General features: G+C 57.9%; 1 protein-coding gene and 1 long non-coding RNA gene across 8 annotated transcripts in view; one reads left to right on the forward strand and one right to left on the reverse strand.

The window, feature by feature from the left end:
• LOC103665624 overlaps nucleotides 1-4,569 on the reverse strand; it is an 11,193-nt gene extending 6,624 nt beyond the window's left edge. Inside the window, exons 1-3 of one of the 5 annotated variants that reach the window (XR_005837351.1) lie at nucleotides 3,756-3,915; nucleotides 3,023-3,177; nucleotides 1,965-2,103 (exon numbers count right to left, since the gene is read on the reverse strand). This is a non-coding gene — a long non-coding RNA (uncharacterized LOC103665624). Of the gene's footprint in view, nucleotides 1-1,960; nucleotides 2,104-3,022; nucleotides 3,178-3,755; nucleotides 3,916-4,225 lie in introns of those variants that run through there. The other 4 variants (XR_005837350.1, XR_005837349.1, XR_005837353.1 and 1 more) reach the window with 4 other exon arrangements.
• Nucleotides 3,118-16,071, forward strand: LOC103665623 (cytochrome b561). 3 transcript variants are annotated; one of them, XM_040640425.1, is made up of 6 exons: nucleotides 3,118-3,143; nucleotides 11,510-11,727; nucleotides 12,718-12,816; nucleotides 13,093-13,196; nucleotides 13,597-13,754; nucleotides 13,987-16,071. In XM_040640425.1, exons 1-6 carry the CDS (start codon nucleotides 3,133-3,135, stop codon nucleotides 14,177-14,179), a joined length of 783 nt encoding a protein of 260 aa, XP_040496359.1. In that variant the 5' UTR covers nucleotides 3,118-3,132; the 3' UTR covers nucleotides 14,180-16,071. The 3 variants fall into 3 exon arrangements, with proteins under 3 accessions (XP_040496359.1, XP_040496361.1, XP_040496360.1); XM_040640427.1 differs by lacking the exon at nucleotides 3,118-3,143 and adding an exon at nucleotides 4,022-4,094 and having other exon boundaries at nucleotides 11,513-11,727; XM_040640426.1 differs by lacking the exon at nucleotides 3,118-3,143 and adding an exon at nucleotides 4,027-4,094.
• The last annotated feature ends 754 nt before the right edge of the window (nucleotides 16,072-16,825 follow it).

Below are 16,825 nucleotides of genomic sequence, written 5' to 3' on the forward strand. Positions count from 1 at the left end.
AGGAAGGGAGGGAGGGAGGGAGAGAGGAAGGAAGGGAGGGAGGGAGGGCCGGAGGAGGGAAAACAGACTTCCTACTGATCCCTCCCTCACCCAGGGGGCTGCACAGAAACACTCTGGGAGGCTGGAAAGCCCACCGCTTTCATGGCCTCCCACCTCAGGTACCCAGGGCCATCGTACCCCCTCTTGCTCCGGGCTGGTCCGTACTGGTTACCCAGCCCACGTCTGGTCCCCTCAGAGCCCGGCAGAGGGACGAGTCGGCCTGACCATGCTGATTCTCACCGCTTCTCCAGCCGTCCGCAGTGTGAAACTGGTTTGTGAGCAGGTCACTCGGGTTTGCCTGAGTCTGGTCTTCCCGGACGGGGCCGGCTTTGGGGTCAGCCTGGGACCGGCAGCCCGACATCCCTCAGCCCATGCCCTGGAATTCCGCGGGTCTGGGTGACCGACTGCCTTCATCCGTGGCAGCGCCCCGCCTCCCCGCCACGTCCTCCCCGTGGCTGCCGCCGCGCTGGCCGCTCCTGCTGGGGCTGCGGCCCGGGCGCTGAAGATCGCTGATTCGCCCTGAGGGGTTCTAGCTCCAGCCTCAGCTCATCAAAGTGGCCATTACTTTCAGAATCCGACTCGTTTTCTTTTCGGGGAAGTTGGAACAAGTTCCTCCGGGAGCTGACGTTCCACCCCAAGCGGCAGGTGGCTCAGGCCTCTGCAGACGGTTGGGGTCTTTCAGTGACCCGCCAGCGGCGCCGGCTTCGGTTTGGGCAAGTCGCTTCTGCCGGTGGCCTGGGAGCCCTCAGAGTGTACCGGTTAGGCCGTGTCCCCTTTCCTGTATGGCGCTCTAGCCACTCTAGCCGTTTCTTTGGCCAGGACACTCCTGCCCGCTCCGTAGGGTCCCTCTGCCAGGTGAGTCCCTGCTTGTCCTGTAGCTCTCTAAGTCTACGTCACAGGCTCCAGAAGCCTTCCCTGACCCTCACATCTGGGTTGCCCTTCTATGAGCTGAGGCCTGAGAAAACAGGGCTGTGCCTGTCGTGTTCACTCATATTTTCCCAGGGTCGCCCAGCACCTGGCACGCAGAAGGGACTTGATAAACCACTGTCGTAAAGCGTGAATGAATGCTATATGTGTGTGTGGGGGGGTCTTACAGAGCCTTTGGCCTGGGGAACCCCGTCTCCTCTGCCTTTTGCCTTCTCTGTAGCCCCAGGTTAAGGCCTCTGCCTGCATCCCGCGCTGAATAGGAATGTGCTTTGGATGCACCTTGACCTGACTCTGAACAGGAGTTAACTGGCTGTTTCAGCCCGTTGGAGGTGGGGAAGCTTCGCCGGGAGGAGCCAGCATGGTCAGGAGGCTTCTCTCCTGTCCTTTCCACCCAGGAGCAAGGTAGGCTTGCTAGGTAAATACAGGGTATCCAGCTACATTTGAATTTCAAATAAATAACAAACACATTTTTAGTATATTACACAAAATAAGTGCAGCATGCTGATGCCAAAAGAATACTAAACTCGAATTTAACTGGGAATCCATCTTTCTCAATCTAGGAACCCAGGTACGGGCAGCCCTGATCAGCCTGGTTCCCCAGGGGGGTCTGAGGTCCTATTCACGAGGTACATTCTGCTCACTCTCTTGGTTCTTCCTGTTCCTTAAATAAATGCTCTTGGCCAAAGATGAGGGTGAGAGCCAGGTGTGGTTTCCCAGAGCTGTCATGAGCACACTTAACGCAAAGTCTCTCCCTACATCTCAACCTCGACCCCAGCCACGGGACGGTCAGGGAAGGCCTGTCTCAGGAGTTGAGATCTGAAGGAAAGAGCCAAGTGATGATCTGGGCATTCCAACGGACAGGCAGGAGTGAACCTGGTGAGTCTAGTGTGGCTTTGTGAGTGCGGGAAGGGAAGGGCTTGCACAGAAAATGCCCTGGACCACATCCTCTGTCCTCAAGAAGGGTCTTGGTGCTGCTCCACTAGCCTGCTCTTACCTACCTCTGCCCCCAGCTGTAGGGTGGAAGGTTCTCTAGCTTCTGTGGCAGGAGTCTCAGCAGCAGGGAGTAGGCAGAGAGTGGGAGAGTCTGACATCCTGGGTTGGGGATTCTGGTGCTTGACGGCAGTTTCGTAGGACCACCTGCTTTTGAAAATGGTTGAGTGGAGCCCTGAGCACTTAGAGCTAAGTCCCCGTGTGGCTGGTCCCCAGGGAGGCACCTCACCACCATCAGAGCACCAGCTCCATCCCCTCCCCACTATAAGCTGGCAGGGTATTCTCTCCCTTCTAAGAGGAAAACGCTGCTGCCCAGGGCCATACGACCATGGGGGTAGGGGGAAGGAGGACCCAAGGGGCCCCAACCTGCCTCAGTAGGCATCTCTCTCCCAGCTTTGGAAGGGGCTGAAAGCCCTACACTGGGAAGCTCAGCACTCAAATCACAGAGTTCCCAGCAGGCTCTGCTCCTCTGTGCCACCCTGCCCACTCCAGTCCTCCTCCTCTAAGCCCAGATATACAGGACAAACAATGGGAAATGGCTCAGTTCCACATTTAACACACAGAGCATTTGTTGCCTGCTCTTTGCCTGTTGGCACGCTAAGGAAGCTGTTTCTTAATTTAAAATGTCCATTAATCCCTCCAACTGGAAAGCTACTCCAACAAATTTATGTTGTGGCAGGTTTAAGCTTGGTCACTTTGAGGGGTGGGCCCTGGTGTGTTTGCCCCCTTGGAAGGTGTGCCCAGGGCAGTGGGCACCCTTGGGTGTCTTGCCATGGGCTTGAGAGTATGTTCTCTCAGTAAGGGGAAATTAGATCCCCAAGGCCCCCCTTGGCCAGGGTCCTTCAGGAGCCTTTGGCCACTGCCCATGGGAAGCCCACAGTGTGGGAGGTAGGGGGAGGGGGAGCGACACCCTGGGGGAGGGGTGTCTCTTTTACAACTCCAGGGGAGGAAACCCCATTTCCCTCCTACCCTCAGGCTCTTGGTGATCCTTGCCAGGCATCTGACAGGAAAGAACCTTTTGTTCTGAGCTTGTAAGAAGTCTGAGCTGGACTTGTTATCTACTCACAGCATTTCCTGGATAGGGGGCTGCGGTAGGGGCTGGCCCCCAGCCTTGGCCTTGGCATCCTCTCAGCTGTTGGGACAGGGGAGGCTGCCACTGGCAAGGTCTAGGCCTTCATGAGCGGCTGGTGAGAACTGGTATTTATCCTTAGGCTGGTTTGCCTGGGGGGGGGGCAGTGAGTCTCAGACAAAGCCCCCTGTGAAAGGGGGGGCAAAAAAAAAAAAAGTCACCTAGTGTGTGTGTTGGGGGGGCGTGGTACTGGGGAAGGGGTGAGTCTAGCCTTCCCGTCCTTGGGGCCAGGAGGGAGGGGGTGTGTCCCTCAGGGCTGCAGAAGCCGCAGCCTGGGCCCAGGCCCGGACAGTGTCTGACACCTAGTGGCCACCTGAGCCCGGGGCGGGGCGAGGGGAAGGGGGAAGAAGGTGGGAGGGAAGCGGGGGAGGGCGTGGAGGAAATCAGGAAGCGCGGGGCCCAGGCTCTGGCCCAGGCCCAGGCCCAGGCCCGGCGGCTGTCTCTGGGCCGGCAGCCCCTTCCCACGGCGTCCGGGTTCCGTCCCCCGTCCCCGTCCTGGGTCCCGGTCCCGTTCCCGGTCCCCAGTCCCCGCCCCGCTGCCCATCCCCCCAGCAGCGCCCGCGGCCTCCGCGTCAGGCCTGGGCAGGAGGCCCCCACACCCACGGGGTCGCAGACCCCCTTGCGTCCCTGAACGCGCCCCGGGTCGCGAGGCCCGGATTTCGAAGGTTACCCGAGCTCGGGTCCAGAAGGCCGGGGTCGCGGTGGCCGTGGCTGTCGCCCCTCAGGGCCCCGCGCCGCAGCCCCTGTCGCGCGGCGTCAAGGTTTGGGCCCGGGATCCGGCGGGGGCACTTCCGGCGCCCCGTGCCCCCAGCGTGCCCCTCGCCGCGCCGCCCGCCTAGCGCCGCACCCGCGGCCGCCGCCCTGTCGTCATGGCGACGCCGTAGCTCGGCGCGGGGCGCGGCCGGCGGAACCGGCCGAGCAGCCGGGGCGCGGCGCGGGGAGCTCGCCGGCCGGTGCGCGGTGCGGCGCTGCGCGGCGGGGACGAGCTCCGGGCCCGGCGCCCGTCCAGGTAGGCGGCCCGGGCGGGTGGGTGCGAGCCGAGCCCCCGCGCGGAGCCGGGGAGGCGGCCCAGGTGTGCCCGCAGCGGCACGGGCCCGCCCCCTTCCCCCCAGCCGCCCCCACCCCTGCCCCTCGCCTCACCTGCTCCCGAGCCCCGCGGCGCAGGCCCGGAGGTGAGAGCGCAGGCCGCGCGCCGGGCCGCGGCTGTCGGCCTCGGGCCGGGTCAGCGTCGGCGCCAGTGTGCGGAAGTTAGACCGGCGCGCCAGGTGGCCTCACGTTTATCTAGGGGCTCCCGCCTGATGATTTTGCCGTATTCCAGAAACAAGATAGGGTAGATGTGGATCCACCAACATTTGCTACGACTGTTCTTTTGAAACCTGAACCCGACACTGACCGAACTGCTTTGCTGGTGGCGGGCCTCCCTCAGCCTCGCCTCTCGCCTCTCTCCTCTTGGTGAAAAATACCTAGCTGGGAGAGCCTTTCCTTGTTCTGGAACCCCCGCAGCTTCTTGGTATGAGGGCAGGAGTTCCTCGTTTGGGAAACCCTGGCTCGTTGGCTTGGCCCTAGTGGGCCCTGAGCTGTGGGCACAGGGGGTGCAGAACTGAGCAGAGGGAGGGGTCCGCTCCTGCCTTTGATGCCTGGGTAATGGCAGGGCCGCCTCCCCTCTCCGCCTGTTCTTTCCCCCAGGGCACCTCAGAGAGAGGGATTCCCTGTGGACCCTACCCCAGCCTTCCTCCTTGAGGTTGCCCCTCTCCTCTCATACACCTTACTTGGCAGTCTTGGAGGAGTTTCTAAGTCTCATTAAATGAAGCTCCATCTCAGGACGTCTGGATTCTTCTGTTCCTTTGTTTTCATAGCAAATGAAGAAATGCCAAAGTTTTGCCACCTTCTCATAAATACCTTGATTTCTCTTGTGACGTTGAATTTGAGGTAGAAAATACAGAAAGACAACTTGTAAATGCCAAGGTGAGACCCACATAGAGAAAGCGTGCTGCAAACCACTCTCCCCACCCCCATTCAGGAGGAGCTTGGCTTTGCTGCTACAGAGTGTGTGGCAGCACCAGAAGGCATTGGGGGAGGAGTCCGCCCCAGATCCAGGGGTTTTTGCTTGGTGGGGGACTGAGAGTGGAGAGAAGAAGAGTGTGGATTTATGAGAGGAGATAGTGCTGTCTGCTGCCGTCTGGCTCTCTGTGGCCCCAGACCTCTTATGTCACCAACTTCTGATGTGTGACTCTTCCCAAGGTGCTATTAGGACCAGATTTAGTTCTTACTAGATTGTTACCTGAATGCCTGCCGTGTGGCAGGCACTTTGCTAGGCTCCGGCCATATTTTTGCTAGGCCAGTGAGTAATAAGGTGGGACTCAATATCCCATCTCTTGTGGATGAGGAAGCAGGCTCAGAGAGGGCTCTTGACTTGACCATGAGCACAGAGCAATAAACAGTGCGGCTGGCTTTAAATCACATCTGCTTGACCAGAGCTGCATTCATGGGTCCCAGGCACTTTTGCCTTGCTGGGACCTTTCTTCCATTAAAAATAATAACAGTCAAAAACCCCCATATTTTACAACTGTGTTGGTATAAAGACAAATATAATCCAGGCTGGATTAAAAATTAAAACATTCTCTTCAACACTGAATTTGTTTTTCCTCCTAATTTTAGCAGAAATCATAACAGTTTTCGTGGGTCCCTACAAGTATTGGGAGCCCTGGTGCCAAGCCCGCTGTAGCTAATGGAGAACCAGGCTCAGTGTCTGACTTCAAGCTTTGCTTTCTTCCCGCGGGCTACTTGGGGCCCTGCCTGACAGCTCAACCTTCATTTTGCCTTCTCTTCCATAATATTCTAGGACATTCTAGGGCAATTGAGTTGTCCCCTCCTCCCGGCACTCACCCATTAAGAAAAGCTCTAAACTCCGTCCCCAAATAATCTTCTCTAACCCAATTTTAAAACCGGCTGTGGACAAGGAGGGCTGTGGCCAGGCCAGGCTGCCTGCTTCCAGGCTCTTGGACGGGGGCAGTGTCTGGTCCCCATAATGAGATTAGGCCTTGGTGGCCTTTTAATGAAACCCTGGACATGGGGAGAGGGAGTGATTCTCAGCACGTTCAAGCCCTGCGGGTAGCTCCTGTCCCTGTTTGATTGCATTAAGTGGAGTCTGACTGCAAGTGTGTGTGGGAGGGGCAGGAGTGGGGGTGGTGTGTGACTGTCTCAGCCCAAAGTTCCAGAAGCTGCCAGAACTGTCACCCCCATCCTGTGCTCTGACAGGAAGGAGGGTGGCTATGTAAGGGGCTTTAAGAGCCTCCTCTGCTTCTAAGACTCTGGTCTGCTGGGCGGAGGAGACCTTTGGGGTGGAGAATGGCTGCTTCCAGGCCCTTGGTGCTGCTGCCCACGCTTCCGCTCTGGGAACAAAGGAGGCCCAAGGACCACCAGCGTTCTGGGGGGCCATCCCGTTTGGGGAGGCAGAGAGAGTGTTGTCACTGTCTGGATTGGGACCCGAAGGAGCGTGATTCAAGGGCATCTGCTTACTAGGGAGTGACTGACTCTCGACTGATTTCCAGGTTTGCACATGCGAAATGTGTTTGTGGGTGGGTCAGGTTCCAATGAGAGGCAGTGGAATGTGTTCTCTCTCCAGCATTGGAAGCAGGCCCTCCTTGCCCAAAGATAGGCTGTCCATGATGTCAAACCGACTAAGCCGTTGTTGAAGGAATCTGGCAGTTCATGTTCTGTAAAGCACAGAACCACTCTCTACTTTGTCTTTTTTGTGAGTCTGGATTTTTCACCCTTGGAGCTTATTGACTGTGAGGTCACCTGGAGGCAAGGCACAGGCCTGCCTGAGGCAGGATGGTCTTGCTTGGTGTGAGTTTTCCAGCATCCCTCATAGTTGGACTTAAATCACCTTCAAATTGGAAGGAGGAGTGGAGGAGACAGCTCGGGCCTTCGTAGTTCCAAAGGTCTTTCTTTATCTATGGCTTCCTCCTGGAAGCCCTGTCCATCACCAGGGTGCTAGCTCCCCACACAGATGGGGCAGGGGAGCTGCCTTTGGAGCAGTTGACGTGAAAATCTCATGGATCAGCTGGTTTGCCCTCCTGCCACCCCTTCTCAACTACCTGTTCCCATCCTGCCTCCTTTTGTCCCAGGAGAGCCCACAGGGGACACCAGTGCTTGATGCAGCGATGGGCTTGAACTGCCTTAAGAGCCTGGGTTCCTGAGAGGTGAGGGACACGGGAGGACTGGCGTGGGACGGGGAGAGACTTCTTGGCGCTCTGGTTGAAAGTGACTTCTTTGGCAAGTGCGCATCCAGATCCTTGATGGCCCTCAGCTCCACCCTCCGAGCTGGGCAAAGCCACACCTCCACCAGACAGCCAGCTGCGGGGGTACCACCTCACAGTATTAAAGCGGGTGGAAACTGTCTTCCGTGTGGATAGTGGCAGGTGCCCTTGGAGGCCTGAGTTGAACTTGCGGCTTGAATTCTTACTACCCTTTACTAAAAAAATCTGCATCTGCTCTGCAACTTGTCTGCAAGCTTCTGGAAGGCAGGGATCACGTCTTATCTGTATAGCTCCAGCATCTAGCAGTATTGCCAGCACATAGCAGGTGCTCAGTGAACAAATGCGTTGAGCAGCTATTTGCAGCTGGTAATTTTGGGCATGTCATATATCCTCTTTGAGCCTCAATTTCCTCACTCATTAAATTGGGACGGTACTCCTATTAGCGGTAATCGTGGAGGTTAAATGAGTGAATGCTGAGTAAGAGGAGGGGCTTGCAGTCAGACGTGAGGCCCCCTGCCCTCCCAACACACACACAGGCAGGCCTCTCCACTCCCCCACTGTGGGGTGCAAACAGCATTAGGGTTCGACTTCCTGGGGAATTCAGGATGTGAATTTACAGTGTGGAACGTTCAAGCCCCCTGTTTAGTCGTTTCGCTGCTCCAAAGTGTGTTTCCTTTGCACCACCAGCCACTTTTCCAGTTCTCGGAGGACGCTGAGTGGGCGTCCTGCAAGTTAACCCAGTCCTCACACTGTTTACCTGGAGATAGCGTCAGAGCCCACAGGTTAAGGGCTCAGTCCCACAAGACCCCCCTGCAAGATGCAGGTCGCGAATCCAGGTTGACATCTGTGCTTCTGACCCACCTGCTGTAGATGAGAAGTGCCCGTGGCCGTCTCCTCAGGTTTAATTTATTTGCTAGAGCAGCTCACAGAACTCAGTGAAACATTTTATTAGATTTATTATAAAAGGAGATGACTCAGGAATTGCCAGATCGAAGAGGAACATTAGGGCGAGGTCCTGAAGGGTCCTCAATGCAGGAGCTTCTGTCCCCAGGGAACTAGGGTGGCTGTCCTCCCGGAAGCTTCTTTTGGATTTTACTGGAGGCTTCTTTACTTGGACAGGGTTGATGAGATCATTGGCCAGGGGCGATGGAACTCAGATCTCCAGCCCCTCTCCCCTCCCTAGAGGTTGAGAGGTGGAATGGAGGGCTCCAGCCGTCAATCACGTGGTTGGTTCCCCTGGCAACCAGCCCCTGCCCACAGGTTATCTAAGGGCTTATTAACAAAAGACAGCTTTCTGGCTTTCTTGGGAAATTCCAAGGGTTTTAGGAGCTCCATCCTATCTACTCCTTGTAAGTCACAACCTCACAGCTCTGCAGAGAACCTCGCTCTGATTTCTGCCTGTCTCAGTAGGAGACTGGCTGGCCTGGCCACGGCGTAGCTCCGAGATCCAGGAGCGACAATTCCTTTGCTGCTCTGAGCCCACTGCTGTCGTAGGTCATTCTGCTTGCCCGGAGGAAGCTGTGGCAGGTCTACCAGCAGCAGAGCATGGTCCTTCTGTTCTTTCTCATTCAGAGCTAATCAGGTTCTGACTGCGCCCCGGGCTCTCGGGGGATGAATCTAATAAAGGGGAGGAGGACTGAGAACAAGTGACCCGAGGACAGCATCTGTTTGGTAGATCTTTCCTGTTAGAGTCGGTGCAAGGGAGCAGATCCCTGAGGAGACCCAAGGAAGAGCAGGACGCCTCCCCTGCCTTGTGCGAGCTACAGGGCAGGTGAGCAGAGGGGCACAGGCGAGCTTCACGGGAGGCAGACCGCCAACAGGGTAAGTAGGCTCCAGGCCACCCTTGGCGGTGCGGAGGAGGGGATGGAGATGAACGAAACGCCCTGTTTCAGGTTGTGGGCAGACGGATGGAGGGAAGGGTGAGTGGTGGAGGTGGAGGGGGTGCGAGTGGCGGAGAGCAGGGAGCGAGGCCTGGGGAGCGTGAGGCCGAGGGTGCTGTGAGGGGAAGCGAGAGTCTCCTCTGAGTGGGTTTGGTGAGAAAACCCGGGGCTACAGATGGAAACTGAGTTAGGATCACGTCACATCAGCCACCTGCGAGGTCAGGAGAGGACTTGGTCATGACAGGGACATGTGCTGGGTTTGCAGTGTATGTAGGATGTCGGTGGAGGTGTATGACGGGTGGTTAGAAATGGGGTTTGTATTTGGGGGAGAGCACCGAACTGGCCCTAGATTTAGGAGTTACCTGTGTAAAGGGGACAGATACGGACAGAGACAAGAGTTTCAGAAATAGGGGGTCGTTGTCTGCCAGACCTTCTGGAAACAGGTATTTGCTACCTGCCGTGGGAGTGTGTTTGGAAGATGATTTGGTAAAATGTCAGAAACCTAAAAGAGAACATAGGCTTGCTGCAGGGTTCTGTTTCTCCAGTGAGGAATTAATTAGACCCATGTGCAAAGATGGTCACATAGCATGGTTTATTTGGTGAAAAACTGGGAGCTAGCTAAATGTTGAACAGCAGGGGTTGGACTTGGTTAAAGTGGGAGCAGCTGTACGTGCAATGCTGTGATGTCACTGAAACGATGGCGTAGATGGATATTCGTGGACGTGAAAAGATATGCATGACCTACTGTGAAGTTAAGATGGGTTCGAAGCTTGTATGTTTCTGTGAAATAATGTAAATGTTTCTAGAAAAGGATGTAAGGACATGCATGAAAATGCTGATTACTTGTAATTTGTCCTTCTTTTGCTAATCTGTATTTTACTGTAGGGAGTGTGTATTAGTGACACTCTCCACCGCCCCCAACTTTTTTAATGGTGAAGTTGCCAATATATGTCCGATATGGCAGAGAGAACTGGGGGGTAAAAAGAGCCCCCCCCCCCATTACTAGTAGGAGACCAGGCCGACCGGACAGGAGTTCTTACGCAGTACAGGGTAGAGAGAGAGCACGGGCTGGCTGTGAGCGGAGGACCCAGAAGCCTGTTAGGTACGTCTCTGCTCAGCTGTCATTCTCTGGGATGTTTCCAGTGCTGCTAGGAGAGGCCAGGACTGGGAAGGGGAGAGCACCTTTCTGGGCACAGGAGCCCCCCAGCACCAAGGCAAGGCAGTTGGAGGCCATCTTTGTTCATGCCCGGGCTGCCTCTCGCTCCTGGGTGTCTGGGCCAGGGCTGGGCACTAGGTCAGGAGAACCAACCGATTCAGGGTGGAGAGCTGGCGTGAAGGCCATCCTGATCCTGGGGGGGCTACCATGGAGGTAGACTGGGCAGAGGAGTCAGGAAATGCGCTCACCACACACACACACACACACACACACACACAGCCCCTGAGCAAGGCTTTCCCAAACCTCCTGGAACTGCCATTTTCTTATCTGTAGCATGGGTTCAGTAACTCCCTGCTTTAGGGCCTCACACAGGATCGTCAGGAGCTAAGTGATGTGTATGAAACATGCCATGAGCCCTGAACGGCAAGGTACTATTCCCTGTAGGTCTCATTTCTGGTGCCTTTAGTTTTGGAATCATTGCACGAGTGGAAGTGCAGATGGGCCTGCCCTAAACGTGGGGGGAAGAAGAGGCAGCAGGGGGAGCAGGCTGCTGGGCTGCTCCTGTTCCCCACGTCCTGTCAGGCGAAGCAGGGTCAGAACACGTCCCTTCTACAAGCAGGGGGGCCTGCTGTGGGGGCCACACCCAGGCCCACAGGGAGGGCAGGACCCCCTCCCCTTCATCTTGGACTGCAGGCTTGCACACTGGGTGCGGGGGAAGGAGGCTTTCTCCTCACTTGAGGTCCTCAGGACCCACCTGGGGGACAAACCCTGTTCTTTCAAGGGATTTCCTCACTTCTCTGTACCTTATCTGTGAAGCCCCCCTGAGAAAGCCCAGGGCCTCGTGGAACAGAATGTAAAGCCAGGCGTGGGGCCCCCCTGTTCCCACCAGAATTTGGAGGACCTTCATTTGCACCCTCATTGCAACTCTGAGCCAGGTGTCTGGCCTGTCTGGGGGAAGTGGGGCACCTCTGCCCACCGCAGTAGAGACACGGGGTGGCGGGCTTTAGCACAGGGGGCTGGGGGAGGTGGGCAGAGAGGGAGGCGGGTTGGGGTTGGCCTCGGGAGACCAGGGGTGTGTGTGTCTGCGGGGTGCTGGGCTGCTCTGAGCTCTCTGTCTTTCCTCCAGCAGCTGCCTCAGCATGGAGAGTCGGGCCGGCCTGGCAGCCACCCCTGGAGCGCTGCCTTACTACGTGGCTTTCTCCCAGCTGCTGGGCCTGACTGTGGTGGCCATGACTGGTGCCTGGCTTGGTCTCTACAGGGGCGGCATCGCCTGGGAGGGCGCCCTGCAGTTTAACGTGCATCCCCTCTGCATGGTCATAGGCCTAATCTTCCTGCAGGGAGATGGTGAGTCCTGCCGTGCGCCTGGAGCCGCTCCCGAGAGGCGGTTTGCAGAAACACTCTCGTCCCCGAGGTCTCCTGCAGTTAGACACGTCTAAGATTCCAGAAAAGACTGGAAGGAAGCTGGCTTGGAGCCTAGGGACACCAGGCAATCAAATCCACGGGCCTGAGGTGTGGGGGTGGCAACTCCTTTCCTACTTGTCCTGGTCTTTTGACGAGAAGCATCCGACGGGGTGTGCTGCTTAGAGCAGGCAGCCTGGGGTGGGCTGTGAGCTGAGGCCAGCTTCTGTAGGGATGGTTTGATACTGGGAGAAAGAGGGTGAGTGAGTGAGTGAGTGAGTGTGTGTGTGTGTGTGTCAGGGGGGATGTTGCACTTGGCAGAGCTAAAGTTCCTGTCCGGGGTAGGAGTGAGGCCATGCTTGGCTCCCACCCTTCCTCTGTGGCCTTCTCTGCTAACAAGAAATCTGGATCTGGATCTGTTTGACCCATTCTTCCTAGAGGTGGTCCTGGTGACAGCCACTCCTCCAGCAGCAGCCACTCCTAAGAGGCATTCCCCTTGCCACCTGGCTCTGTCTGGCTCAGCCCAATGATGGGGGTGTTAGCTTGGGAACCAGAGGTTCCCCGTCTAGGGACGCTGCTTGCTAAAGGGGGTGAACATCTGCTCAGGCTTCCATACTGGAATAGTTGACGATCCTCATAGCTAAGAGGTGAACTCAAGCTTGGTGACACCTTGGTGTGACTGCACGATGAACCTACAACACAGCCCGGAATAGACAGGACACTTGACGAGAAAGTGGGGTGTGTGTTGGGGGCGTGCTAGGGCACATGTACCCGAGGCCCCGTGCCGGGCGCCACGGAGCCTTGTTTTCTCTCCCATTGGCTGTGGCTGGGGGACCTTGACAAGCCCTTCATTTAGATCACCTCCCCCAGCCAAGCTATGTCTCCTTGGTGCCAGTGGCAGGCTGGCCTCACGTTCCCTTTCTCACTTCCCATAAGCCCTGCTGGTTTACCGGGTCTTCAGGAATGAGGCCAAACGCACAACCAAAGTCCTGCACGGGCTGCTGCACGTCTTTGCGTTCATCATCGCTCTGGTGGGTGAGTCCCGGGCACAGCTTCCCCCTCCCCTGGCTCTGCTTCGGACTTGGGGGAGTAGCTGCTTGGAACATCTGGTCTCCATTCCAGTTCCCTTGCGGTCCCCTCCCCGTCCCGCCTCCCCCGTCCAGTCATCTCCAGCTGGGACACTGGGTGCTGGCAGCCGTCGGGCTGGGACCAGATCCCAGAAGTCCCAGTGAGTCGGGTTTCCCTTGGGTCACCTCCCCGGCTCCTGTCCCTGGCCGCCCTGTCCTCACGCGGCCCCTGTCTCCGGCCCAGGCCTGGTGGCGGTGTTCGACTACCACAGGAAGAAGGGCTACGCGGACCTGTACAGCCTGCACAGCTGGTGTGGCATCCTCGTGTGCATTCTCTTCTTCGTGCAGGTACGGCCGGCCACGGGGAAGTGGGGGGGGGGGTACGGCTGCCCCGCAAGGGCCCATTTTCCACCGGCCGCGGGCCTGCAAGTGAAGGAGGTGCTGTAGCACCCCTGGAGGCTGCTTTCAGATTCCAAAATGGGTGCAAAAGCCAGGAGTTCGCAGGCGGGGTGCCTCAGAGCCAGGCTGGCTTCCCCCTGACGCGGCACATCTGTTTGGCCGCAGGCCCAGGCTCCCAGGCGCACAAGCACGCTGACCTGAGCCGGGCCTGAGCCGGGCCGGGGCCTTTCCCGCCGGGGCTTACCGCCGCCCCCGCTCTCAGGACGGCGGGAGCCCACCGGGGGTGGCCTCGGCTCGGTCAGACGGATGGCCAGCCCGGGCTCCGGCAGCACCTCGCCTCTCCTTGCAGTGGCTCGTGGGCTTCAGCTTCTTCCTGTTCCCCGGAGCTTCGTTTTCGCTGCGGGGCCGCTACCGCCCACAGCACGTCTTCTTCGGCGCCACCATCTTCCTCCTGTCGGTGGGCACAGCCCTGCTGGGCCTGAAGGAGGCGCTGCTGTTTAAACTCGGGTGAGTGTCCTGTGCCCCCAGGGCCGGCGGAGCTGGAGCCCGGCCCTCTGCCTCTGGGGCCTCTGCCTTCCCAGCCCGCTTTCGGTGGCATCGGTGAAGCGGCGGTTTTCCTCCCTGCGCGGGGACGGGTGGGGCCGGCGTCGGAACAGCAGGCCGTCTTTCTGGCCTGGGTGCGAATTTGGCCTGACGGTGACCCCTTGGGTGGCTTCTCCCTTCCACCCCAACCCTGCAGGGCCAAGTACAGCACGTTTGGGGCGGAGGGCGTCCTGGGCAACGTGCTGGGCTTGCTGCTGGTCGGCTTCGGCGGGACCGTGCTCTACATCTTGAGGCGCTCCGACTGGAAGCGACCACCCCAGGCGGAAGAACAAGCTCTCTCCATGGACTTCAAGACGCTGACGGAGGGCGACAGCCCCAGCTCCCAGTGACAGCCTGCCCTTGTCCCACAGGGAGGGCCTGGCTGTGGCTGGCCTCCGTGGTTCTGGGGGTTTGGATAGGCGTCTTTCCCACGCTCTGTCGAGGCTGTCTTGAGGCTCAGCTGCTCCTGGGGAGGGGGGGGCAGTGTGGGTAGGGAGTGTGGGGGCAGCGTTCCCCTCGGAGCGCTCATTTCTGGGGTGTAGGGCTTGGCTTCCTCCGCTTTCCCTCCTTGTTGCTGCTTTAGAGTCCTGTTAGTCATGCACAGACCCCTGCCCCTGTTGTCACCATCACCCCCTCCAATCAAGCAGCTTTGGGTAGGGTTTTGGGTGGTCGGTTCTGGTTACAAAAGCACAGATCCTTCAAGAAGACGTAGAGTGGCTCTCCTCTTGAGGCAGCGGATGCTGGGCTGAGTCCAGGGGCTGCAAAGAGCACAAAGCTGTGGGAGAAACTGGGGCTTAGTGACAGGCCTGGCAGGGCCAAGACTTGCTTTGTGCAACACTGAATTCAAACCAGGAGTCTCGCTAGTCTGAATAGCACGTGGTGAGAATGGGCCCCGGCTTTGGCAGCAGAGCAAGTGATATTATGTGTAAACTATGTTGGTGTTCAGAGCAAGGTTCCCCAGGAGAGGGGAGGGACTGGCCCCTGGGAAGCTGTGGACATGTGGCTTTGGCCCAGCTGCGCTCTCAGCCTTCCCTCTCCCCAGTCCTCAGCCCCAGGACGGCTCTGCCGGGAGAGGGACGGGGCACAGGACTGAGACAAACTGTACCTGGTGGCCGAGGGCCACAGAGAGCGGAGGACGAGATGGCCCCCTGTGAGGGCGCGCTGGGCGGTGGCGTGTCCGGCTGCTCGTGCTGGGGCCCGGCTCCCCGCGGGACCTGGGCTTGGCCACCTCCGGGGCCCCCGCCCTCACCAGCTGGCGGGGGCGCTGCTCTTGCTCTGACCTGAGGCCTCGGGCTCAGATCTTTTTTTTTTTTTAAGCAGAAAGCTGCTGCTGTTGCCCCGGTTCCCTGTCAGCGGGGAAAGCGGGCCGTGTGCTTCTGTTCAGGAGGAGAGCCTCATCCTCGTACCTGGGCCCAGCTCTGCAGGCAGTTGGGGCTGAGTTGGAATCAGATCGATCCTCCCATCTGCACAAGTGTGCAGTGCTGTCGCCTGAGTCACTCTCTGGCTTCAGTCTAGAAGTAACGTGATGAGAGCGTTGATCTGGTGCTGCTTGGACTTGGTGAATGCTCTCTTCTTGTTTTCCTCATGTTCTGGGCTTTGAGGAACATGACATGGTTTGAGACAGACGCTGTTTACTAAAATGAAGAAATGCAGGAGATTTCCAAACCCGACCACTGTTCTTCTGACGGTTGCCTTCTCTCACCTCAGTGCTGCCTTAGAGAAAGGGGCTGGCCTCTCGTGCTCCGATTCCTAACGCGCGACTTTGGCCTTCGGCCCCGCCTCCGGCGATGCCACTTCTCCGGGCAGGTGGCTGTGGTCCTGAGCCCTCCCCAGCAGGGCGTCCCTGTCCCCTCCAAGCCCCCCCGCCCCCCGCCAGCTCGCCGCAGCTTGCCTGGACGGGGTGCTCGCTGTGACACTGCGCTGCCAGGCGAGGGCTCCGTCCTTCTTTCACCGCCTGGCGCACGCTGTATGGCCAGATATTTACAGTGGAGAACCCCCCCCTTGGACAAACTACCAAAGTACATCTCCCTTGCCAGAATGCCACATAGAGAGACGGAGCCTTAGATTTGCGGTAAACATCTGTAAACTGGTCTGTTTGCCCAAGTGTCTGTTGGATGATTCCGGAGACCCCCTGAAAGCTGACCCACGGCCGTTTGTTTTACTTCGCCTGTGGCCAGTCTTCTGTGAAGTACAGTGTAGCGTGGGTGCAATAGGTGACCCAATAAATGTCTACAGCAGATCATCTCTGGCCTGTTAGCTTCCTTTACTGTGGCGACAGAAGGGGCCGGTGCTTCTAGCAGAGTCAGATGCGTAAGGTTCATCCTACTGGGCTTGACAGAAATGGGACATCCCCCGGCCGGGCTCAGAAGGTAAAGTGATGAGCGCTATCTGTCCTGCCACAGGCTCAGAGGGGGCCCAGGGGCTGCTCAGTCTCTGGACCCCTGAGGAGGCTCTTCCTCGAGGTTAGAGAAACCCTTTCCTCCGCCCAGAGAGAGTGGCCTGGAGGGTGGAGCCGGATAAGGGCCTTGGCAAGTTCTCCCCAGTAGTCACTTTTTACCTTTTGAAACTATGTCTCTTTGTTCCTGAAGAGGAGGAGCAAAGCTTGACCCACGGAGATTCCCCTTGAGAGCAATTCCTGAGGCTCAGACAGGAGGGGCGTTTATGGTGAAGTCGGGTGGGCTCTCACACGGGCCGCTTTGTACGTTCCAGAAAAGCACCATCACTGAAAACACTATAGGGACCCTACAGCAAATCCTCTGATACGTAATCCTCGGGTAACATGACTCCTTCCTGACATTCCCTTCTCCATACTCTTGAGAGGCCTTTGCTTTCTCCATCTGTAGAGTCTTTCTCCTGAATTGAGGCTTTTTTGTGAAGCTTCATTTGCTTAAAAATGTGCAAAAGCACACGGCCTGATACGTGTCTGAGCTGATGGCTCAGTCAAGGTCACGGCTGGCTCTCACTGTGAGGGCAGAGGCTCCTGGGCCCCGTGAGTA

The sequence above is a fragment of the Ursus maritimus genome, unplaced genomic scaffold (assembly GCF_017311325.1).
Source record: "Ursus maritimus isolate PB19 unplaced genomic scaffold, ASM1731132v1 scaffold_24, whole genome shotgun sequence".
Lineage (NCBI taxonomy): Eukaryota > Metazoa > Chordata > Mammalia > Carnivora > Ursidae > Ursus > Ursus maritimus.